General features: G+C 42.7%; 1 protein-coding gene across 17 annotated transcripts in view; it reads left to right on the plus strand.

Moving 5' to 3' along the window:
• USP54 (ubiquitin specific peptidase 54) overlaps positions 1-26,263 on the plus strand; it is a 257,870-nt gene that overhangs the window by 110,036 nt on the left and 121,571 nt on the right. For 11 of the 17 annotated variants that reach the window (XM_039546273.1, XM_039546285.1, XM_039546286.1 and 8 more), the window contains 2 exons: positions 5,534-7,035; positions 12,391-12,483. In XM_039546273.1, the coding sequence (XP_039402207.1) occupies positions 6,889-7,035; positions 12,391-12,483 (240 nt within the window). In that variant the 5' untranslated portion in view covers positions 5,534-6,888. Of the gene's footprint in view, positions 1-5,533; positions 7,036-12,390; positions 12,484-24,872; positions 24,961-26,263 lie in introns of those variants that run through there. The other 6 variants (XM_039546287.1, XM_039546288.1, XM_039546289.1 and 3 more) reach the window with 4 other exon arrangements.

Consider the following 26,263-nt stretch of genomic DNA (forward strand, 5'->3'; position numbering starts at 1 on the left):
TAGGTCTCATGTATCTTGAAAGGTGTGTTGGGGGGCGGTATTGATCATCGTAGCAGGAGAGAGAGATCTTTAGGTTTTGCATCTGTTGTTATGGCAGGGTCTGGTGCTGCTTTGAGTTGATGAGTCCTGATCTATGGGGTGCTTGCTTCTGGTGATGAGGTTGCATTGTTATTGGAAGGCCAGAAGAGGAGGATCGGGAAAGATTTCTTTCAGGAAGTGGTCCCTGTCAAGTATGGGATGGAATTGTTTGATACTCTATATGGATTCCAGTATAGGGTAGTAAGTGACAACTATAGGGATGTGCGGTCGAAGGGTTTTTTATTTTCTGTATTGAAGCAGGGCATTTGGGTGGCCCATTCCATGATGCAATCTACTTACCTGGTGGAGTGTCCTTATTTGGTGGAGGTGGTTTTAAGTGTCTTAAGGTGTGTATCCCAAACTTGCTCCTTGAGCATGTTCTGTGCTATGTAAGTGCCTGTCTCTAGATAAGATTTCTTGGTGTGTATGGGGTGGATACTCAATTTGTGAAGGTAAGAGTGGTGATCCATGGGTTTCTTGTACATAGTTGTCTGTATGGTTCCATTGCTGAAGCTGATCATGGTGTCCAGGAAGTTCGATGCTAGTGTGGGAGTGCTCTAGAGAGAGTTTAATGGATGGGTGCTGGTGGTTGAAGTTGTGGTGGAAATATATGAGAGTGTTTAGGTTGTCTGTCCAGAGGATTAAAATATCATCAAGATATCTCAGGTATATCATTGGTTTTGTGGTGCATTATCTGAATTGCAAATAAAAGTCCTGTTCCTCTCTGTCCATAATCAAATAAGTGCTTTATATTTAAATTGAAGGAGATGTTAAATTTTAATAAAGTTACACTGAAATAACCTGTTGCTCTGAAGCCACCTCCTCTATTGTTATGGTGGGATTCCATTCCTAAATGTACCTAGTTAAAGGTGTTCATGCAATCTGATTTCCTGATTGGATAAACATCTGTAAGTGCTTTATCATTGAAAGGAGGACTTTCCCAATTGAATCAAATCCAAAGTGAATTTTCACTAAAATGGATTTCCTTTGACATTTATCTTTGTTCATTTTACTATTATGAAAGATATTAAATAAGGTCTTTCTCTCTCATAAATATTTTTTTCTGCTTTTCAGTGAAATCATGGTCATTGTTAGTGCATTTCAAAATCAAGTGGTGGTGGGATACCGCTTGAAAGGGCACAAAACCACACTTTTTAAATGGGGAAACAGGGAGATTTTACTGACTGCGAACACATGCAAAGTAACCAAACTTGAGTTTTTGTCTGTTTGTTATGAAACTTGGAGGTCCTTTAAATAACCACAGCTCCCACCTCATTATTTAATAATGTCATCACAAATTTCAGTGGTTTTAGCCATGTGTAGTGATAAGATGGAAGCATCCACCTTGCTAACTTGGCTGTTATAATGAAGCCCTTAAGCCAGGGCATTTTCCTCAAGCAGTGGCGAGGAACTTGTGGCAAACCATGTGGAGAGATTTGTAACATGCAGGGGCGGCTCTAGAAAGTAGGCTGCCCCAAGCAGCGCAGAGCGCTGCGCCGCCCTTCCCCGGTCCCGCGGCGGGTCCCCTCTTCCCGCGGCTCCGATTGAGCTCCTGCCGGCATGCCTGCGGCAGGTCCACCGGAGCCCGGGACCTGCGGCCCTGCCGCAGTCTTGCCTGCGGGCGCTCAACCGGAGCCGCGGGAAGACGGCACCCGCCGCAGTCATGCCTGCGGCAGGTCCGCTCGTTCCGGGCTCCGGTGGACCTGCCGCAGGCATGCCGGCGGGAGCTCAACCGGAGCCAAATGCCGCCCCCCCCGGGAAACGGCCGCCCCAAGCGCCTGCTTGGCGCGCTGGGGTCTAGAGCCGCCCCTGGTAACATGATTGAGCTTAATACAGCAAGCCCAGGGATCAAAACCCTAGACAGGGAGACACCATGATTTCCAATCTTGAGGTGGATGTCAGTAATATGTTCATCATCAGAGGGGGGATAAAACCCCAAGTCAGTATTTCAGTTTAGTTCTGTTAGTACCAATGGCTGATTTACAAAGTGGATGTGAATAAATAGCAACTTAAACTTTTCTGTGGCAAATGTCTTTTTGAGCACTCTATGCTCTCTCGTTCTCTCTTGCTCTCAGCATGCCTGTCAACGTGTCGCATTTCTTCAGGCCAGAAGAATGTGCTGAAATTGTTCTGTGGATGAACTGCCAGAGGTACTCTGCAAGTGGTGTCCCTGGTATCCTCTTCTCTTGCACGTTGAGCATGGCTCTGTGATTCAGGGTACATGCTCCCCAAGTAGTGTATTTGACAGATAACACAGAGATTAAATCTATTTGTGGGGGATCTGTAGAGCCATTTTGGATTTCCATTTTCATAGAATCATAGGATTGGAAGGGACCTGGAGAGGTCATCTAGTCCAGTCCCCTGCTCTCATGGCAGGACTAAGTATTATCTAGACCATTCCCAACAGGTGTTTGTCTAACCTGCTCTTAAAAATCTCTAATGATGGAGATTCCATAACCTCCGTAGGCAGTTTATCTCAGTATTGTTTCCCATTGGTATCTTTGACCTTTTTCTAACAGTTGCAGGATTAATCAGCCTTTGATTGTAAGGAGTTCTGTGTGGGCCACTTGTAGCTTATTCCAGTCACTACTAAAATAGTAAACAAAATGCACATATTTTCAAACTTTTATAGGCTTCCTGCATGAATTCAGTGTCTAGTGTAACATGTCTGGTAACATAGCTGACGCCCTTGCTACGTTCTTGGTGATCTTTGAGTCAGACATGGCACTTTTCGAGTTTGATCCTATCTATTAGTAATGGTTTTGGTAGCAATAAGTCAACTCTAGATTTTCTCTGTGAGAGCAGCTCTGATAATGCTTATCTCTTTGATTTTAAACTCTGTTTGCTGGAGTCTTGTCAATATGTCACTAGCCCATAGAGTAGAATGTAGCTCCTGAATCTGTCATCTGATTTTTGATTGTGCTTGGATTTTTTAAAATGATGAGAGAAGCATGAAGCTGGAATTGTTGTGAGCCTGTAGCACTGAAATGCTGCAAAGCTCTGGAAATCCTTGTGAGCCTGTAGCATTGAAATGCTGCAAAGCTCGGGAAATCCTATCCCCAATACAGTCATGGGGAAGTCCATTACATTGTTAGAAAGCTTTTGCCTTTTGTATTTATTTTCTTGGTACGAGTGTAGAATCTTACTGCATTTTAAAGAGAAATAATATATGGAAATGTTTTTTCTTGCTCAAAATGAATGGAGTGTTTTCAGTGTTTTATAATATATTTATATGTTCTCTAGGGCCTCTGCCTTATATCAGAGTGTTGCCTTGATTTCACTTCAGCAAAGAAAACTGCACACCTTTACTTTGATGCTGTGCCTGGGACTTTTTACAAGATGGCACTCTGTTTAGGAGAAGAAAAAACAAGCTCTGTGGAACACCTGAATCTGTTAAAAGGGACACTAACATCCTTTCCTTTCCTTTTCCAGAATGTTGTGGTTAATGGGTTAGTGTGTGTATGTAGATATATATGTTTGGACTGGAACTTTTGCTGATGATTCTGCAATGGGTAAATTGCTATAAAAATGGTGGAAACAATGGCTCTACCTTTTTTGACATTACAGTAAAATTTTAAAAGATCCTTTTTTTTCTTTAGTGGGAAAGCAATGAGCAGAGGAGGTAGCTAAATGGGAACCTGTAAATGAGATTAGTGAGTGTTGTCTCAAATATTTGGAAAGTTAAATTTAGCTAGAATTCCATTCTGAAGACGTTGGAATTACAAAATTTAAAGTGTGGCTATGTTTTGCAAAGTGGCAATGTAAGATGGTGATATTTTTCTCAACAGATCTTTTCCTTGTGTACGTTCACAGACATAGCTATTTAATGATAAAATGAGTCTTTATTGCTTTCTTATTCCTGTTAACTCTGTACAGTCAACATAGCTAAGAGAGATCAAACTGAGTTTATTCCATCTTGTGCAACAGTAATAGAATGGAATGTAAATACACCAATTGGCTAAACCTGTACAAATCTTGTGAGGGCAATGGGCATTCAAGAGTATCGCTAACACTTTATTTGGTGTGCAGACTCTTTATTTCTTGTGGAGACATGCAAAATGGGAAGAGCCCAGCTTGATTTTCTGATCCCTGGATGAGTTTACAGCGTTAGAAGCTAGCAAAATGCCCTTAAGGAATAGCTGAGCCCATTTGATCTGGAAACCACTGATGTACAATAAATTTGGAACCTCACAATGACCGTTTTGTAGCAATCCTTCTTTAATATCCCCACTTTAAGATGAAAACAAAAGTCCAATAAACATTTCTTAGGTGTTTGCTCACTGAATTTTGTTGGCACTGGGCCCTTCTGGATTTCACGCTCCAGCCTTTCAAACTCCTAATGACAGGCATTGTGGGAAAGAGTGGGGAGGGGTGCCTTGCTTCATTTTCTTTTGTGAGAATTACATCATCACTATTCTGCATGAGTAGAGTCATTCCAAGTAGCACTCTGATCTTTGTTGATGCTCAAGCTTGGCCAGTATATCTATCACAAGCAGGGTTGGTTTACAAAGATCCATAAATGAATGCTGGAAACTGAACTATCCCAAGTGATTTTGGCTGGTAGTTCATTAAGGCCTTGAGCAAAGAGAGGAGTTGATATTTGAAGTTGCTTTGAAATGATTCCTTTACACCTTTCAGCATTTAGGAATGCTGCACAACTGGCTTGATGTTGCTCTGTGTGGGAGTAGGATTTAATGGTTAGAGCAGGGGACTGTAAACCAGGACTACTCCCCTGTAAAACAGATAGATTTGCCTACTTCACAGGGTTAGGCAAATATTTGTATTGTACGGATTTGTAGAGCACTATTAGATCCTCAGATAAGTCTAATAGAAGTGCAAAAAAATTACTCTTAGAAAGGAATGGGTGTATGAGGCTCATACAGAAATTGTTTCTTTAGGTACTTAGGAAATTCTAGCTATGTTTCGATGGGTAAAAAGAGGTTTATAGTTAGTGGCATTCTCAATTATCTAAAGTAAAAATAACCACCATTATTTTATATATTTTTTGCTAATATATGGAGTCTGTCTGCTTCTCTTTGTGTAGTACAGTGTTGCTACAGATCATCTGTGATAATGCCATTTGGCTTACATTAGCTAGTTCTTGATGGTATTGATTTCTAGGTTATGTACAGATAGTGGGAGAATACTACAGAAACCTCTGTAATGTCAGTAGAAAAACTAATTAGCGAACTACTTTCACAGTATGGCTGTGACATAAATACAGGTGGACCAATTATATAAGAACTTACTGTGCAAAAGGTTTTATCATAAATCCTTGAAATAGTGTTCCTGAAGGACCATGCCCATTATTCATCCCATGTGGGTAAGAATAGAATTTCTCAGAGATGAGAATTTTTTCCCCACATTTCCTCATATATCAGGGCTAAATGATTGTTTAAATTCACTCATGAAAAGTGCATCTTCCTCTTAATGGTTCTTTTGTTTCTATTTGTAGGCTCTCAGTGTCATTTGGAAGATGGATTCCGCCATATCTGGATTAAATTCCTTGTCCTGCAGATGACTAGCATCTTCTCTAAATAAGAAAGTGGGAGAATATTCTGCTCTGACAAAGGCATCCTGGACAGTAACTCCACCACAAGGAAATGCAGCTACATTTCCATGCCCTCTTGCCCAGGTTTAGCACTGCTGCAAAGCCCCAAATCCAGATTAGACAACCTCCTCTTCCAAAGTGCAAACATGATTTTATGATACTATAAATATGCATATATAAATATACTTTGTATTTTTTCAAGATCTTTGTTAGAAACTGGCTAATTTAACACTTTAAGGAGTATGTGCTGAGAATGATGTGCTGTAGCCTATTCATATAAAATTGTGTGTAGCTTTTAAAAATATTAAAATTAACTTCACCCTTACAGCATATTTCATCCATATTTCCACAAGACACATGCCCACAGGTTCCTCTGCTTCTTGTTTTTTATTATTTCATTTTGGGGATGTGCTTTTGTATTTTTTGTTTTGTTTCAAAAGGTTCTTCACATAGTGGGAGGTGAGGCAACACTGGTCTTGGCAGAACACCACAAAACCAAGAGAGTAATTACATGACGCAAGCCTTTGATTATTTTTTTCTCTGTAAAACTTTCTGGAACGGCTGGGCATTCCAGTTGCAAAAGAAGGAACAGGAGAAGAAACTTCTAAAGATCTGCACAGGAAGTTAGAAGAACTTTTCTGTTTAAGTTTTACTACCTAAAATAAAAGCACTTCCCAGCGCAGTTCCGGAATCTCTCCTTTTTCATCTCTCTCAGAACTGAAGTTATCTTTTCACCACTTCCATTAGAAGCAAGGCTTTATTTTGCTTTTGATGGGCCTGCTTTTTTACTAGTTTACTATGTTCTGTGGGAGGATTATAAAAGTATTAACAAGTCTTACATTTTGCTTGTCCTGGACCCTGCTGGACTTGAGCAATTACATTGTCTTCAAGAGAGTTCTATTGAGGTGACAATCTGTTCAGAAGAAGGATGTAACAGCAAAGCAGTTGCACTTGAAAGACCATGGATTCCTTCGTTTTCTTGCTTCTGTTCTACTGCCTGTAAAGCATCATCATCCCTACATCATCAGCAGATGAATGATAGCATCCTGCGCTGGATTTAAAATAAATATATAGAGAGAGCTAACTCATGAGTTCCATGTGTTCACATCGAAGGAGAAATTTTGTTTAAACTGTATTTTAAGAGGATTGGATTGTACTCCTTAATTTTCACTTTGGGTAAAGGATCTTGTCCAGTGAAAGACTTTCAGTCAAACAGAGATACAAAAGCCTTCTTCGTATTATAGAGCTAAATGTGAAAGATGTCTTTGAAAAGGACATATTTTTCTGTGGGACGGGGTGGCGTGCAGGGGATGTTTACTCCACGTAATACAACTTCCATAGCACCCAGTAAGGGCCTCAGCAATGAACCGGGACAGAATAGCTGCTTCTTGAATAGTGCTTTGCAGGTAAGGATGCTGTATACAGTTTGTCTTTGTATTTCACCTTTTTCTCTTTGCTTTATATTCTTACTGTTGCTAACTTGTTCTTCTAGGCTCTATCTACACAACAAATACAACCAAATTAGGGGACTTTTGCAACACCATTGTCTCCTGACACCAGATAGAATACAGTTCCACTTTGTACTGTAGATTAACTGTGTTCCATCACTGGGCTAAAGCCCTAGACTTTCCAAGTATATTAAAGGTACACAGTCAACTTAAAAATTACACTTCTGTCTGATTTTTTTAATTTAAAATGAATAAAACTGAAGGATTAGAGAAACCTGCTTTTTCATTTTTTATGTTCAGTTTTATGTGGTGCACCAGTCAATTATTCCTTTTGTTTATATAGGTTTTCACACAGCAACAGGAGAAGAAAATATTTTTAAGAAATAGGAAACTGATTTTGAAACCACAAAAATTGGAGGGCTTCTGGCAGGTCTAGTTCCTGAAACTAACTAACTTTTTTAAGTGACTAGATTCAATTGATAGCATCCATTTAAAATCCCTTTTGTGTAGTCTGTGTTCTTTGACACTTGAATTAGAGATCACAGGCTGATGACTTGATGAGAGAAGTACTGACTTTTCGTCTATGGGAGTTCAGTTTGAGTGAAATAATTTAGGTTCATAGTTCATGTCCAGCTATCATTCTTTAGCTCATGTGAGACGAAGAAATGTTCTTCCCTGGAACTGCTTTCAGTTCCCTAGAGGAGGTATTCCTTCCAGGTCAAGGCTAAGTCAGAAGTTAAATTCTTAGTAGATTTATATAGGTAATACAATATTTGCATTGTGACCACTTATACATGATGAATGTCAGTCTTCAGGACTTTAGATCTTCTCGTTGGAAGGTGTTCCTTAAGGCCCTGTCTGTACATCAGCTACAATTGATTCAGGGGACACAGTTTCTGCACAGTTAAATTGCAGTATGGGTAGAACCTAAATGCCGATACACTTAGCATATCAAGGATTGAAAATTTCACTGGCCTGAGATCCAAGCTTTGCCATATTAAATTCTGATCCCATGCCAAAGAAGTTGTGTGATAAGACACTAGGCTTGAACTCAGGAGATCTAGGTTCAGTTTCTGATTCTGCCACAGATTTCCTATGTGACCTTGGCCAAATTACTTAATTTCTCTGAGCCTCAGTTTCCCCATCTGTAAAAGGGAGATATTTCCTTCCTAGAATCATAGAAGATTAGGGTTGGAAGAGACCTCAGGAGGTCATCTAGTCCAACCCCCTGCTCAAAGGACCAACACCTTTTCCTCATACCTTTTGTCTGTTCTTTTTAAATTACATTCTCTTTGGGGGCAGAGACTATCTCTTACTATATGTTTTGTGGCTATCACAATGGGGCCCTAACTCATCTGGCAACTCTAGATGTCACTGTAGTACAAATAAATAATATAGGTGGAAGGCCTAATGAATAGTTTACAGGCCTAATATCCTTTGAAATACCAGGGCTCAAAACAAATGGAATCTAGCACTAGAAAGATGAGATTACCAGTGTCATATATTTCCATTTCTTTTGGGTCATGAGATTTTGTACATTAAATTCATAGAGCACTAATTACTGTCTTCCTCCCCAAACTTCAATTCTCACCCGATTTTAGTGCTTACTTGGTATCTAATGAACTGCTTGATGCCGTACACCAGTCTGAAAACTTGAGATCCTACCCTTCAAATAGCATACTCTGTTAATCTTTAAACCCCAATGGCTCAAAAGAGATTGGATGCTAAAAATATTAAAGTGGGATATAAAAAGCAAGATGGTAATCAGAATGACCAGATTTTAAAGCTGTATCTCATATTTCATTAAAATAGCTTTTTCAATATTTTTATTGTTGAATGTTAAATTTGTAAAATATAATCTTAAATCTGAGACTGTTTGAATTATTGCAGCTGTTTATGATATAGGTAGTTCCTGTTTTTACATTCAAGAGGAGCAACAATTACCTCATGCAGTTAAATTAAAAAAAATACTGGATTCTTTCCTAAACACAATATTTTCTCCCTTTTGTTCAGTGTGTCATAGCTCTTTGTGAGTTTTGTATGTCACAAGGAGCTGCAAATATTTACCCAGTCTCACAGGAAGGGCTACAACTCAAGTACAAATATTAACTTTTACATTTTGAACTTTTGGGAAGTTTCACAAATTTAATAACAAATATAATAAAGGTAAGCTAGGCCTATGGGCTACAATATATAATAAAAACAAGAAAAAATATAGGGTGGATTTGATTTAAATTGCTAGTCAGGAAGACTCGATTTAATCATGGTTTTCTACATAAAAAATACATATTCTTCACAACTCAGAGAAAGCTGTAGGTTTCATTTTTAGAGGGTACACACTATATATTTTTAAACTGATTTTTTTTGAAAACTTTTCAGATTAGTTTTAAAGCTATATCAGAAAATGAATGATTGGTTATTTCATTTACAAAAGGTAATTGAAGCAGATATTTAGGAAGTCATTGAGAGGTGAACTATCTCCAGTTCAACAGGTTAATCATTTATATTTGGAGGATTTTCTTGCCATGCTGCATTAGGAGGAGAACATCACCAGACAGACATTTAAATTGTTTTATTTAACTAAAACACCAACATTATGTATTCTGGATTTTTTTCTTTAACAGCAAACGTATAGTATTTTAACAAAACTAGCATATGTCCCTCACTTCACATTTATCTCCAGACTTCTTCTCCCTGTCCAAATCTATTTCACCCCCAACAATCTTCTATTCACTGAATTTTTTGAAACTTTTCACTTTTAGAGAGAGGTAAGGGATTGACTCTGTGTACACAAATTTGCAGAGGGACAATAGAGTTGAGGTCTTATTTCTCATCTCTATATATTATTTATTTATTTGAAACATTTTTGCTGTTAACAAGCATGTTACCTCTGGAGACAAAAATCCATTGTTTGAGAACTGTGAAACTAAGCATCTCTGATGGTATCTTCTAAACTGAGTACGGAGTCCCATTGGGTAGACAGAAAGATTAACCTAAATAATCTATACAGAAGCCTGTGGAACCCCCTAAAATTGGGTCCCTAATCCATGAACTATTGGAACTCATTTACAAAACTTTTCTTAGACATTACATGCATATATTGTCTCACTTTAGAATTAGAATTTATAATCCCTATTACATTATAGCTCAAAGATATCTCATCATGGATCTTAGTTAAAACTATCTTTAGATCGGTTTTTTCCTCAAAAAGCGTTTTATCAAAAAAATATTTTTTTTATTTTTTTTAAATCATTGATTTTTGTACACCGTGAAAAAATACTTTTACACTTGTAAACTTGTGCTCTAAGGTCCATTACTTAACAGATTGCCAGGACTGGAAACACTTTGGGAGACCAATACAAATGCTTTCAGGATCAGTAAACTTTTCCAGCAAGTTATCCTCAGCCAGCAATCAAAAAGAAAATGTGCACTGCCTGTGCATATGCTATGGAAGTATTTAGTCAGTTAAATGCACAATGGAATTTGGGGCAAGCTTCTTTTGGCACACCGCCTTAAAGATAATGCGTCCTGATGTTAGATATTGAGTGCTGGGTATGTACTAAGGCCCAATTAGTTTAAATTAAGCTAGTTATCAATAATCATATTTATTTATAATGTTTGTTATATAATGTCTTTAGTCAGAGGATTGAAAACATTCAGAAAGGTCAATATTTATCACAGTTTGTCAGAGGTGGACACTGAGACACAGAAGTCAAGTGATTTGCCCAAGGTAACTGTTTCAGTGTCAGAGCTGGGAAGAAAAGCCTGTTCTAACTTTTATCTAACTTTGACTATAATTTAACCTATATGCTAGCAACAACCAACTGTAAATACTTCTGATGCTAACACAATAGTCAATACCATGATTTCTGGGGGGGGGGAATACCCATCCACGTTGATCAGGGCTAGAAAATTTCCAGTAGTAAGTGTGTGTAAATATGGGGGAGGAATAGCTCAGTGGTTTGAGTATTGGCCTGTTAAACCCAGGGTTGTGAGTTCAATCCTTGAGGGGACCATTTAGTTGGGGATTGGTCCTGCTTTGAGCAGGGGGTTGGACTAGATGACCTCCTACAGACCCTTCCAACCCTAATAATCTGTGATTGTTGCTAGTTTGATTTCAGCTGCAGTGGAGATAGAACAGTATAGTTTTGGCCAGCAAGAAACAGTTTATCTTTGCAGCAGCCACTCCTAGAGTAAAGGGTCTTTAATTCTTCCAGCCAGAGTGCTGAGGCTAAGAGATGAAGTACGGAACAAAGGGTAAGTAATTTATAGGTCACCACAACCAGAACAATAGGACTGACAAATTATTAAACAGTTTTTCCTGTGAAGAGTATACATTCGTCAGAGTGCCTGCATCACTTGCAGTCAGGTTCTGTAGTTGGTCAGCAGACTCATGAGGGGAAAAACAGGAGGAAGAAGTCTCTGGGAATTGGAAGAAAGGCCAGCCCATCATTTTGGTTACAATGATTAGTTTTTCTTACATTAGATTCTTAGATTAGCCTAAGAAAATCTTTGTCTGCACTCCCACTTCTGTGGATAAAACTTTTATCGGTCAGGGGTGTGGAAAACCCCCCTAACAGACATAAATTTCACTGACAGACTTGGTGGGGTGGACAGCGCTATGTCAGCAGGAGACACTCCCACCAACATAGCCACTGCTACTCATTGGTGGTGGTTTAATTATGCTGACGGGAGAGGTCTTGATATAGAGCGGCTACATGGGAGACCTTACAGCAGTGCAGCTGCAGCGATATAGCTGTGCCGCTGTAAGGTCTATAGTGTAGACATAACCTTAATCTCCTCTTATCTACTGACATTATATTACTCACCTTCCAGCATGGAAAGTCAGCTGCATCTGCTGAAATTGGGAATACTTCCATAAATACACTGGCAGAAAAGGAGTATGCAAGCAATACAATGTAGTACTAGCACTTCTCTCCCTAGAACTATCAACTCAAAACACCTAAGTCTCTGCCTGCCCATCTTGTGGCTGAGCAATTCCACAGCAAAAGGCTTGAAGATTTAAAAACGTGTTATGGGATCTGAATCCACCCCAGGAGAATTACAGCCTTAGTTAAATGTGTGAGAGAGATGCTGAGGGATGCTCTGTTGGACCGCATGGGTAGTAAACTAGTATCTATAACTGGAAACACTTAGGGCAAGAAAAATTAAAGGCATGTCTTGTTAATGAATAGTTACAATGGCATGAATGCTTTTTGGAAATATTTGGATTGCATAATTTTAGTTAAAAACTTGTGCAAGATTTTCCTATTCAGATTAATAAAATAACCTCTGCTTCCATTTGCTTTACAGGTTCTTTGGCACCTGGATATCTTCCGTCGCAGCTTCCGACAGATCACGACACACAAGTGCATGGGAGATTCTTGCATCTTTTGTGCTCTTAAGGTAAGAGATGGGAGCAAAAAAAGAAAAACAGTTTGGAGAAATTGGAATTGTTTACCAGAGACTGTATTTGTGGGTTGCATTTAGTTAACCATTGACACAGGGACTGGTGAGAAGGAAAGTAAATCTACTTAGATGCAGGCTGCAGAGAGTCCTAAGATATAATGCCATACCTTCAGGATATTCAGCCAATGGGATGTGAGAGTGTCATGTTTCTGTCTTGAGTTTCCTCCATTAAATGTGTAATTACTCTCTATCCCAGAGGTGGGCAAACTACGGTGGGCCGCGGGACCCTCCTGCCAGGCCCCTGAACTCCTGGCCCGGGAGGCTACCCCCGGCCCCGCCCCTGCTGTTTCCCCTGCCCCGCAGCCTCAGCTCACTCCGCCGCCGGCGCAATGCTCTGGGCGGCAAGGCTGCGAGTTTCTGGGGCAGAGCTGCTGCAGAGCCCGGCCTGACCCGATGCTCTGTGCTGCACAGTGGCGATGGCGTGGCTGGCTCCAGCCGGGCAGTGCGGCTGTAGCGCTGCCAGCCACCGGTGCTCCAGGCAGCACAGTAAGGGGGCAGGGAGCAGGGGGGTGGGGCGGTTTGATAGAGGGTAAGGGAATTCAGAGGGGTGGTCAGGGGGAGGGGGTGTGGATAGGGGTCAGGACAGTCAGAGGGCGGGGAACAGAGGGTTTGAATGGGAGCAGGGGTCTGCGGGGGGCAGTCAGGAATGAGAGGAGGAGTTGGATGTGGCGGCGGGGGCCAGTTAGGGGCAGGGGTTCCAGAGGCAGTCAGGGGACAGGGAGAAGAGGTGGTTGGATGGGGCAGGGGTCCCCGGGGAGCAGTTAGGAAGGAGGGGGGTTGGATGGGGTGGCGGAGGGCAGTCAGGGGACAGGGAGTGGAGGGGATTGGGGTGGGGGAGCCGTCAGGGAACAGGGTGGGTTGGATGGAGCAGGAGTCCCAGGGGAGGGTGGATAGGGAGTGGGGGCCGGGCCATGACCCCCTCCCCTAACCAGTCCTTCATACAATTTCCGAAACCCAATGAGGCCCTCAGGCCAAAAAGTTTGCCTGCACCTGCTCTATCTTTCTGATAATGGAGTTCTACATGAAGCTAACAGGAGCCTCCATCTTATTTGAATAGTTTAATTTCTCAAACTCAGTTGTATTTTCTATTTTGACTTTTTGATTTATTATAATTATTTTCAGCATAGTCAGTGCCCACCTCAGTATCTGCCTTTCCATAAGAGCTGCTTAAGAAACTAGTTTCAAAGTCAGGAGTTAGTAATAGAGAGAAAAGGTGAATATGCAGCATCAATGAGTGTATCACCAGTGTTGGTCAGCTATAATGATAGCAGAGAGTGGAAATGTTTCTAACAAGAAAAGATGTATAGTTTTGGGGGAAAAGAGTCTCTTGCCTATAAAGTCTTTAGGCTAAAAGTCTTTTTCAGTTTAAAACTGTTGGGGGGAGTTTTTCTGAGATGATACTGGACTGTGGAAAAGCTGACTCAAGAGGCTTCTCTCACCAACCTTACGAGTATTAAGAGTATGGTACACACCTTTATGGAACCAGTTCTCAGACACCATTATTAAACCTATTTCACAGGAGGAGAAACAAGTAGTTAAATATCGTAGACATGGGCATGGGAGTAAGGAATTCTGGATTCAAATGTTGGTTCTGACACTAATTGGTTTTGTGACCTTAAGTAAATTACTTAGGCCTACATTTGCAAATGTCTCTTAATTTTGGAAGCCTCCAGTTTTGGGTGCCCAATTTGAGACACTTGATTTGCTGAGAACCCACAACTCCAGTTCAAGTTAATAGAAGCAACAGATGTTCAGGACCTCTACAAATCAGGAAAATTAGTCAACATACTTGAAAATGTATACTGCAGCATCCCTGAGTAGCAGTTTCCCCATCTGTAAAAATGGGGCAGTGATATTTACCTAAGTGTCTGATTGGTTGAAAGGCCTAAATAAATTAATTGTATTGTGGTAGCACCTGAAGGTCCCAGGGCCACCCAGAAGTGGGGGGCAAGTGGGGCAATTTGCCCCAGACCCCAGGCTCAGCAGGGGCCCCCAAGAGTACAGCTGAGGCTCCCTCCCTGGCCCAACCCCGCCTCCGCCCCTCTCCCAGAGCTTCAGAGCATCCAGGAGCGTCCCTGAACAGCGGCGCAGTGTGGCTCCAGCAGGGCCTGAGCTCCTCCCCGCTCAGAGCTGCATGGTAAGGGGGCGGGGCTGCGAGCTGCAGCGGGGCCTGAGTTCCCTCCGCTCGGTGTGGAGCTTGCAGCCCTGCCCCTTTACCACGTGGCTCTGAGCAGGGAGGAGCTCAGGAGCCCCGCTGGAGCCACGCTGCGCCACTGTTCAGGGATGCTCCTGGATGCGACGTGCTGAGGCTCCGGGTGAGGGGGGAGCCGGGGGTAAGGGGCCGGGGTGGGGGTGGATAAGGGGCAGGGAGGAGACAGAGTTGGGTGGGGCGGTCAGGGGATAGGAAATGGGGGGGTTGGATCGTGGGCGTTCTGGGGGTCTGTCAGGACTCAGCGGGGGGGATGGATAGGGGTCAGGGCAGTCAGGGGGCAGAGAGCAGGGGTGGGGTCCTGGGGTGGTGGTTGAGGGGGGGTCTCTGGGGGACGGTGAGGGGACAAGGAGCAGGATGGGTCGGGGATTCTGAGGGGGGCAGGAAGTGGGTGGGGGTCAGATAGGGGCAGGGCCAGGCTGTTTGGGAGGCACAGCCTTCCCTATCCTAAAGCTCATTCAGCAGTTTGAGGCTTGCAGAAGAGCCAAGCTGTTAACTTTTGATTAGCGCTACCATCCCTTTCACTTCTCAAATGCCAAATTATAGTCTATATTTAATTTCAGTGCCATAGGGAGATTCGTGTCAGGGGAGGGTAGCTTCATTTAAAATTAGCCACTGGGGGAGGGATCACATGAGAAGAGCAATATCCTACAGCATCTAGCTCCTTCCCAACCCTACCAAGAGAGACCCCCCTCCCCTGCATTCCCTGAGGCTTCAGAGGGGTTAATTCAGTGGTTCTCAAACTTTTGTCCTGGTGACCCCTTTCACATAGCAAACCTCTGAGTGCGACACCCCCCCACCCCCATAAATTGAAAACACTTTTTTATATATTTAACACTGTTATAAACGCTGGAGGCAAAGCGGGGTTTGAGGTGGAGGCTGACAGCTCGCGACCCCCAGTAATAACCTCATGACCCCCTGAGGTGTCCCGACCTCCAGTTTGAGAACTCCTGGGTTAATTTAATTTTAGCACCCTGTGTCCATTCACATGCATGTGTTATTTTGAGCATTTCAGTTTTCACAACATAGGCTCATCCCAGATTCTGGAACAAACTCAAATGCTCAGTTCGTGGAGTATGTACATAAGCTATACCAGGGGTAGGCAACCTATGGCACGTGTGCCAAAGACAGCATACAAGCTAATTTTCAGTGGCATTCACACTGCCCGGGTCCTGGCCAGCAATCCGGAGGGATTTGCATTTTAATTTAATTTTAAATGAAGCTTCTTAAACATTTAAAAAATCGTATTTACTTTACATACAACAATAGTTTAGTTATATATTATAGACTTATAGAAAGAGACCTTCTAAAAACATTAAAATATATTTCTGGCATGCGAAACCTTAAATTAGAGTGAATAAATGAAGACTCGGCACACCACTTCTGAAAGGTTGCTGACCCCTGAGCTATACTAAAGACAAACCCACAGTAACCGTCTCCAGTTTGTGAGGGACCCCATGGAGCCAGTCTCTAGGAAACAGATAAATTCATGGAGGTTAAGTCCATTAATGGCTATTAGCCAGGATGGGTAAGGAATGGTGTCCCTAGCCTCTGTTTGTCAGAGGATGGAGTTGGATGACAGGAGAGAGATCACTTGATCATTACCTGTTAGGTTCACTCCTTCTGGGGCACTTAGCATTGGCCATTGTCAGTAGATAGGATACTGGGCTGGATGGACCTTTGGTTTGACCCAGTATGGCTGTTCTTATTTTCTAACCTAAATGAACCCAAAGTTATGGAGACAGATATGAGTCAAGGAAGCCAGCAGAGTATCAGAAACCTGGAAAAATCTCTGCCTGGATGGGCTCCGGCGTTTGGTCACAAGCTGAGGTGGTTCAAAAGTTTTGGATTTTTTTTAAGCAGAATTTTTTTATGGTTTCTTTAAACAATCAAACACAGCAAGCAGCAAATATTTGTCCACACACTTCTGAAACCCCAAACCATATTCAGGTTTTGGCAGACTAATTTCAGCTTTTCAATTAAAAAAACTACAACAAATTTTGAAGGAAAGCAGACATTGTCCATGATTTTTTTCCCCTGCTTTTTAAAAACCCCTAGTTTTTGATCCAAAAAAAGTTTTGATGGAAAATATTCATCCAACCCTTTTAATGAGCTTTAGTGCCTTTTAGCACTAGCTGATGCTGAGAACCAATGATGCCTTGTAAAGAAGTTTTCTCAAAACTGGGTTTGTGCTGAGATGCGGAAGGTTTATTTTTCCCAGGGCTGCCTGGGGGGGCAAGTGGGGCAATTTGCCCCGGGCCCCCACGAGAATATAGTATTGCAATTTTTTTTATGGAAGGGGCTCCCGAAATTGCTTTGCCCCAGGCCCCCTAAATCCTCTGGGCGGCCCTGGAAGGTCCTAATCCTGTTTTGCTAAGCACTTTACATACACATAACAAAAAGATGGTCCCTGCTCCAAAGAACTTGCATCCTAAGTATGAGCCAACAGATTGGTACAATAAAGTGGCAGGGGGGAGCACAAGGTAACAGTGAGATTATAATAAGTGAAAAAGCAGTAATCACAATATGCTAGCTGTCTAACCATTTTTGAGTGACTTGTAGGCATCATGGCAGAGACAAGTTTAAAGGATGAATTCAAAAGAGGGTAGTATAGTGGCATGGTGGAGTTTTATAGAATGGATATCCCATGCATAGGGACAGCAAGGGAGAGAGCACAAAGATGTCAAATTTTCCATGTGTACATGGACCATGAAAATTTGATATGGAACAGAGGTGAGGGTGGATGGCTATATACCAGTGGTTTTCAACCTTTTTTGCAGAACCCTACAAAACTTCAAATGGCTGTGCAGACTCCTTTGGAAATATTGAACATAGTCTGCAGACTCTCAGTGGTCTCCAGGCCACAGTTTGAAAACCACTGCTCTATGAGAGGAGATATGTAGAACTCTGCTAAGCCATGAGGGATGACACATAGTTTGTGATTATGATGGAAAAGAGGGAGTCATTGGAGGGACAAAAAGGAGGAGGCGATGTGTTGAAACAATGAACCAGAAGATAATTGCAGCAGCATTTTGAATGCTCCCTTGAATGCAAGATATGCTGTTGTTAAGGCCAGGAAGGGAGGAGGTTTCAGTAGCTGAAGAGCAAGATAATGAAGGCCTGGATGAATGTTGCAACAGTGTGGATAGAGCAGAAAGGCTGAATATTAGAGATGTTGCATAGGAAGAAGTGGCAAGATTTGGACATGACTTGGATGTATGGGATTAGAGAGAGCTGAGTTGAAGATGATAGATTATGGCCATGAGGGACGAGGAGGATGGTGGTGATGTCTGTGGTAACCAAAAATGAGAGGAAGGAAGAGGGCTTAAGGGAAAAGATCAAGGAATTAAGTTTTGTCTATGCCGAGTTTTAAGCTAACAGCAGGACATCACGAGTGAAATCAAATTCCGGCTAAGATTTTAGTTTGAATAAAAGTGGCTCCAAAATGGAGCTGTGAGTCATCAGTGTAAAGATTATTGTTAAAGACGTGTTTTTGAATGAGGTCACCAAGAGAGATTGTGTAAAGGGAGAAGAGGGGGGCCGGGATGGAGCCCTGATGGACCCCACCACTGAATATTGGACTGTGGATGAAGAAGATCCTCTGAAGGAAACATGGAATGATTTGAGAAGTAGGAGAACCGGGAGAGGAAAGAGTCATGAAAACCAAGGGAAGATGAGTCATCAAGAAGAGTGTGGTTGGCTGGTGTCAAAGGCAGTCGATAGCTGAAGGAGGATAAGGATTTGAGTTTAGTTTACAAACGAAATGTTTGTGAAGTGTGTAGAGGTTCACAGTGTTTGTTAAAGCTAGTTAATGGCAGATGTGAGCCCAAAACTTAAAAGATCTGAGTTTATAGCCCTGTGCTTATTCTTTGAAACATGTGGAAAGGCGCCACTTGGTCCTCTTCCTCCCATCTTTGTATGATTGAGAATACCTATATTTATGGGTTTCGTATTTAAAGTTGATATCCATGCTATGGTAATCACAATCTTTAGCAAATTTTCATCAGAGCTTTTGCATCGTACAGAATTCCAAAATTCTTTCACCCAGTTCAGGAAGCTTACATGCAGTTGGTGCAGTGTTCCTATACATTATGAAAGCCCGAGTTTAAAAAAGGCAGAGTTAAAAACTCAGGAGAGTTTATGTATTAAACCATTTTTAGTAAGTAAATTATTCCCTCCAAGAAACATCCCTAAATGTAGTTAAAGGCATCAGTACTTGGCAAGAAAGAAAGAAAGAAAGAAAGGGGGAGGTGGTGGGGATAGAAACTCCAGATTAGATTTAATTCAAGCCAAAGTCTTGTAATTGTTTCTCATTGTAAAAAACAGTTTCTTTGTTGATGAAATACTGTGTAAGGATACTGTGTAAGAAATCCTCTTAGGGAACTATAATGCAAGAGTTGGCCAAGATTCTAACGTATGACGTAGAACTATTGGGAAGGAAGGAGTGGGTAAACCCAATTCCAGAGGCATCCTTCTATTGAGCAAATGTGCAGAGCACGATCTTGTGATCACAAACACAATCCTCAGACAAAGAAACAAGTTCAAAACAACTTGGCAGTACCCCCACTCAAAACAGTGGCACCTCCTAGATTATGTCATTGCAAGAACACAGAGATGTCCAAATCACCCATGTCATGAGAGGAGCGACTGACCACTCCTTGGTGAGGTCAGTCATGTCCATCAGGATTGTACCGAAACATAGAAAGCAATCCTCATCACATGGATGGCAATACAACATCCAAAGACTTCAATCCTCAGTACACCAAGAGAACTTCCAAACACTCTTCAGTGGAAAAACTGGCCATATGCACACCTGGAAATGACAAGACAGGTGTCAAAGAGCACTCAGAAGCCCTAAAATAGACCATCCATGAGGTTTGTGAGAAATCCTTTGGCTTTGCCACCCACTGCCATCAAGACTGGTTTGACAACAAGAACATTGAGATTACAGCCCTTTTGGACTAGAAGAGAAAAGCTTTCTGTGGCTGGCAAAACCAACCACTATCCAGTCGGAAGCAGAGCACTTTCCATCAGCTCAAAGCTGAAGTTCAAAGGAGGATCCAAGAAATCAAAAACAAATTGTGGAAGGACAAAGCAAAAGAAATCCAAACATTTGCTGACAGACATGATATGCAGAGGTTTTTTTTTTTGTGAGACAAAGACCCTGTACGGACCAAGCTCACGTGGGCTAACACCTCTGAAATCCAAAGATGGTAGTGCCCTTCTTAAAGATAACAAATCCATCAAAGACTGCTGGAAGGAACAGCATCAAAAGCTTCTAAATTGAGACTCAACTGTAACTGATGACACCATTGACTGTATCCCTCAGCACCCAATCTGGGAAACTCTTGCCTGCCCACCAATATCTGAGGAGGCCTGCAAAGCAGTTAAATGAAAAACAATAAAACACCAGGTCCTGGTGGCATACCAGCTGAAGTACTGAAACACTGACTAACAGGCTTAAAAAATCTGGCACTCTGAAGAAATTCTTGCCGACTTACGTAATGCTAACATCATCACCGTTTTCAAAAAGGGAGACAGGGCTGACTGTGGCAACTATCGAGGCATTGCCCTTCTCTCCATCGCTGAGAAGATTCTTGCTAGACTCTTGCTGAATCACCTGCTTCCTGTTACAGAGGAAGTACTTCCAGAGTCCTAGTGTGGCTTCAGACCATCACAAGGCACAACCGGCATGATTTTTGCAGCCAGGCAGATCCGGGAAAAATGTCAAGAACACCATCAGAAGCTGTATATGACCCTTATCGATTTGACCAAAGTCTTCAACTCTGTCAACCATGAGGCTCTGTGGAAAATCATGTCAAAGTTTGGTTGCCCAAGCACATTTATCATTATTGTAAGACTCCGCCATGACCAGATGACTGCCTCCATCTTGTGTAGCGGCTCTACCTCTGAGCCCTTTGTCATCTCAACTGGTGTAAAACAAGGTTGTGTACTGGCACCCACCCTTTTCTCCATTTTCTTAGCAGGTATGAAAACATTAGCCCAAGACCGTCTAACACAGGGCATTGGCATTCAATATCGGATTGACAACAACCTCTTCAATCTTTCTCATCTTTGTGCCAGAACTAAAGTAATATCGGCAACAATAACTGAACTCCAGTGCGCAGTTGATTGTGCTGTAGTTGCACACTCAAAGGAGGATCTACAAACTACCCTTAATTGCTTCTCTGAAGCTTACGAAAGCCTAGGGCTAACTCTGAACATCAGCAAAACAAAAGTTCTCCACCAGCCAATCCCTGGTCAATCATCAGACCCAGCAAGGAAGATCTACATCGACAAAGAAGAACTGGAAAATGTAGAATACTTTGCCTATCTTGCCAGCCATCTCTCACAGAGGGCAGACATAGACATCGAGATTCAGCACAGAATTCGCGGTACCAGCCTAGTCTTTGGCAGACTGTCTCGCTGGGTGTTGAACAATCACAACATTAGAACACATACTAGACTTTTGGTTTATAAAGCAGTGGTAATCCCAACTCTCCTCTACGGCTTTGAGACTTGGGTGACCTATAGAAAATATCTGGAAAAACCCGGAACACCGGCACCTGCACTTTCTTCGCAAGATCCTCAACATAAAGTGGGAGGATTATCGCACTAACATCAATGTCCTCACAGAGGCCAACATCTTCAGTGTTGAGGCCCTGATTATCCAGCACCAGCTGAGGGGGAGTGAGCACTGTGTGTGCATGCCTAATGTACGCTTATTGAAACAACTGCTGTATGCCCAACTCACCAAAGAGAATGGAAACGGAGGCCAAAAGAAATGCTTTAAAGACACCCTCAAGATAAACATTGAAAGATGTGGCATCGACACCACACGCTGGGGAACAGCAGCCTGTGATAGGGATAACTGGTGAAAACTTGTCAGAGAGGGAACATCCACTTTTGAGGAAAATTGCCTTGCCCTGGATGCAGAAAAATGCTAGAAAAGAAAGGAAAGACAACTGTCACGCAGCAATCGTGGCCCAACCCTGTCTTCCAACACCATCTGCAATGTCTGCCAATGATCCTGTGGCTCAAGGATCAGACTCCTCAGTCACCAAAGGACCCATGAAAAACAAAACCTGTGAAAAGAGATCATCCTTGACCTTGAGGGATCGCCGACAACTGTGTAAAACTTCCAAAGTCTATTCAGTGGCTTTCAGGATCTCTTCTGACTTTTATTGCTGTGATATGTAAAATTGTGCAGGAGAAAAAACGAATATGTAGAAATCTGTTTGTGATAAGTAGTAGAATTGTCTCAATCTTGTTGTACACAACCAGCCTACTTTTACCCTATAATTGCAAAATAGTGCACATACTGTTTTATCTGTTGTGACGGCAGGAAACCATCATTATTAATCTGTGCAAAATGCTGCTACACATGCATAAACACTTGAGATTTTGCAGGTTACAATTTGTTATTGTTTTATGTTTGCTATTTTGAAATTGAGTATTAAAAACTAAAGTAAAATTGAAGTATAAAATAAAGGAATATAATATAAAAAGAAAAAGCTGAGTCACCAGGTGATACACGGAGAGGCAGAAATTGAAGAGCCTCTTGCTACATGCTCATGGAAAGGAGGCAGAGAGCCAAAGATCGTTTTCAGACTTTTTCCTAGCTTCATGTAACCTTTGAAAGAGATACTGATACTATGGTGAGAGTACACTGTACATAAATTCCCAGATTGGTGTGTATATATTTGTAGTGTAAGTAACTTTTATATCCATTTGACTTCAAAACCTTTTGGCCATATGTTGGTCACATTGAGGAAACAAAAGACCTTGCATTAGTAGGAGCGTTGCCAGCAGATTGCGGGAAGTGTTTATTCCTCTCTATTCTGCACTGGTGAGGCCACATCTGGAGTATTGTGTCCAGTTTTGGGCCCTCCGCTACAGAAAGAATGTGGACAAATTGGAGAGAGTCCAGCAGAGGGCAACGAAAATGATTAGGGGGCTGGGGCACGTGACTTATGAGAAGAGGTTGAGAAGAGAACTGGGCTTATTTAGTTTGCAGAAGAGAGGAGTGAGTGAGGATTTGATAGCAGCCTTCAACTACCTGAAGGAGGGTTCCAAAGAGGATGGAGCTCAGCTGTTCTCAGTGGTGGCAGATGACAGCACAAGGAGCAATGGTCTCAAGTTGCAGTGGGGGAGGTCTAGGTTGGGTATGAGGAAAAACTATTTCACTAGGACCGTGGTGAAGCACTGCAATGGGTTACCTAAGGAGGTGGTGAAATCAAAGCTGTGGCTGGGAGGATTTAGTTGGGGTTGGTCCTGCTTTGAGCAGGGGGTTGGACTAGATGACCTCCTGAGGTCTCTTCCAACCCTAATCTTCTATGATTCTATAATTTGGTCCATCAAGTCAGGCATCCCATCTTCAGCAGTGGTCTATTCCTGATGCTTGAGGGAAAAGATCCTAGCTTCATAGTGCTCTCACAGTACGAATAACTAAAGCTGCAATCGTTTTAATTCTTGCCACATATTACTTGGCTTTGTACATGAATTGATATGGAATCCATTTTGAAATCACTCCAAGCCCAAATGGGCAACCAGCCTTTTGAAGTAATCTGATATGTATACATTTATGAAAGTCAGTTAAAAGGTACTTGTACTATAGCTTGCAGGCCCTCAGCTGGAATCACAAACACCATGCCAACAATGCACCTGAGTTGTTGTGACAGTTTAAAGTTTCTCATTAACCCAGCTGCCACAGTGTGCAATAATGCTGTCGTGACACTAAAACAGCTTGCTGATTTATAATTAATGCTGAAGTCTGCTGTGTTCTATATTGTTTTGCTGTTTCTAGTGCATGACTTTGCTTTGGTGTCTGTTTATCTCTGCTCTGGGGTGGAGGGGGGAAATCCGTCCACTGTACTGAGCTTGACACAAAGAGTTTGTTCTCCTTCCAGGGATTGTACTGGGAGCTCCAGTGCCAGGATGTAGGACAGAGTGTTTTTTGTTCGCAAAGAATAATGCTGCATTGATTGATAAATTCCAGTGAGGCTGCTCTATTAGTAATTTTATCATGTACAACAAAAGCAGGAAGAATGTGAATTTTCTTTGTAGAAATAGTGTTTTCTAAAGTGAAAGCTGAGGACAATAGCAAGTTTGATTACCTTCAGAAACAGAAAGAATTGTTGTTCAGGGTGCTGATTAGGTGCATATTTGGAGAGTGAAGATTTATTGTAAAAAGTTCCTGAAGTGGCTGAAATATTAGGTAGTATATTGGTTGGGAAAGTCTTTATAATGCTCTTTCCAAATGAGGCTGTGACCCTATGGCAAAACAGTAGCAAAAATCTGTAAAATAAAAGTTTGTGTGTTTAATGGGCAGGGAATGGTGTGGGAGAAAGCACAAAGAAGATTGTGAGAGAAATAGATAAACAAGGTACCCAGGACTAGTCTACACTAGAAGCGCTACATTGGCACAGCTGGTGAAGATACTCTATGCTTGTGGGAGAGAGCTAGGGTGACCATATTTCCCGAAGAGAAAACGGGACAGGCTGTTGCACATTGATGGAACCCTGTGTGTGTGTGTGTGGGGGGGCATTCTGTTGCTGGGTCACTGGAACTCTGTGCCGTGTCCCCCTTCCCCCCCAGCTGTTGCCCAGTTGCTGGAACTCTTTGGACACCACTCACCCCACCCCATTTGAAACTGTTGTCTGGTCACTGGAACCCTGAAGGGGGGGAGCCCACATGCTAGAACACTGCTCTCCCCCCCGTCTCTCTCCTGTGGGGGGCTGGCATCTCTGCTCACCACTCCGTACCGCACCCCACTTTTTTGATAAAAGTGAGCATTTATCCTGTTTGCTTTTGCCAACTGATCAAGTCAGCAAGCGCAAACAGGACAAATGCCTTCTTTTGGGGGAAAAAAGTTGGGATGGCCAGGGCAGGGCTTAAAAAAGGGATTGTCATGGCCAAAACGGGACATATGTTCACCCTAGAGAGAGCTCTCCCATCAGCATAATAGCTACCACCTCTCGCAGAGGTGGAGTTATGTTACACTCTCCACACCTATGCTTACATCTGTGTAACTTGCATTGCTCAGCAGTGTGGCTTATTCACACACCTTCGTGACATAAGTTATACCGACATAAGTGGTAGTACGTACAAGCCCCCAGACTAGTATCATTGCAGTGGCAGGTTCAGGAATATGAGACTAGGAGAGTATTGAGGGACAGAAATTATGTAGAACCTTGAAGACAAAGGTAAGACATTTGAACTTTGATGTGGTGGAGAAGGGGGAACAAGTGGAGAGATTAAGAGAAGAGTTTGACATGGGCAGATTGGGTAAGAAAGATGATTTTAGCAGTTGGGTTTTGTATGGACTGAAGCAGGGTGATGTGTATGTGAAAGACCAGGGAGTAGGAGGTTATCATACCAGTATAAGCAGAGGGCATGATCTGAGATTAAGAAAAGAGAGATTTAGTTTGGATAATTTAAAGTGATAAAACTGCAGGGAAAACCACTCCCTTCCACCTAATGTTGTGTGACAGGAAAGTCTTGCTCTGGTGAAAAGGTAAGCAAAGAGCCTATCCTGGGAAATACAGGGGACGGAAAGCAGAAAGACAGCATTTAAGTCCCTTGACTCCAATTGGGTACTTTTATTAGGTCTCCGATTGGAGAATTTCAATAGCAGTCCGTCCTGCCTGCACACCTGTGGCTCCCCACTTGCCACGAGGCTAGCCAGTGTGCGTGGGCATTTCATCCTCAGTTCCTTTTCAGCTGCCCCTGGCTAGAGACAGAGCTAAGAGCTGTCCCATCACAGACTGTTAACTCCCTAAAGTTTTGCAAATTTTAGCTTCCCTTGAAGCCTTTTATTTGTTTTAAGTTGGCCATGTCAAAAAAAGGGTGGGGCGGGGGGAAAGAAAGAAAAGGGGGGGGGGAAAAGAAAGGGTTTGCTTCCCACCAATCCTGGTGGTGGTGGGGACCCTCCTGGACAAGGGTGTGCCTGACTCTCCAGGCTTCATAAAGTGCCTTAGCTGCAAAGAATCTATCCCAGCTTTTGGACTGCAGTGCATTCACTGCCTGGGGGAAAAGCACAATCCACAAAAGTGTGGTTGGTGCCATCAGTTAAAATCCAGGTCCAGGAAGGATAGAGAGTTAAGGCTTAAACTCTCGCTCATGGAGTCGGCTCTTCAACCCCTGGAGTTGTCACTTCAATCTTCTTTGTCAAAGGCAGGTGATCCCAAGGAGATGAGCCACTTACTCAAGACCATGAGTAGCGGGTGAACTCCCATTTGGGGAGGCTAGCCCACCACCTCTTCTGTCTGAAGTCTCACCCTCCAGTGCCTCGAGCGCCAGGCTGCCGGACCCCCGAGCACTGGGTTGACACCCCCCGCCCCAGTGCTGGGCCAAGCTGCTGGCTCGACCTCCTCTTCCCCCCCTGGCTGGCCCCAGCACTGCACCATGCCACCCCTGGCTGCTGACAGGCCTGAGTTCAGAGCTACCGTCAGGAGCTGAGCCCCTGGTGCCCCACCAGCTTCAGGTAGAGAAGGAGGGTGGGACCTT

The sequence above is a fragment of the Mauremys reevesii genome, linkage group 7 (genome assembly GCF_016161935.1).
Source record: "Mauremys reevesii isolate NIE-2019 linkage group 7, ASM1616193v1, whole genome shotgun sequence".
Lineage (NCBI taxonomy): Eukaryota > Metazoa > Chordata > Testudines > Geoemydidae > Mauremys > Mauremys reevesii.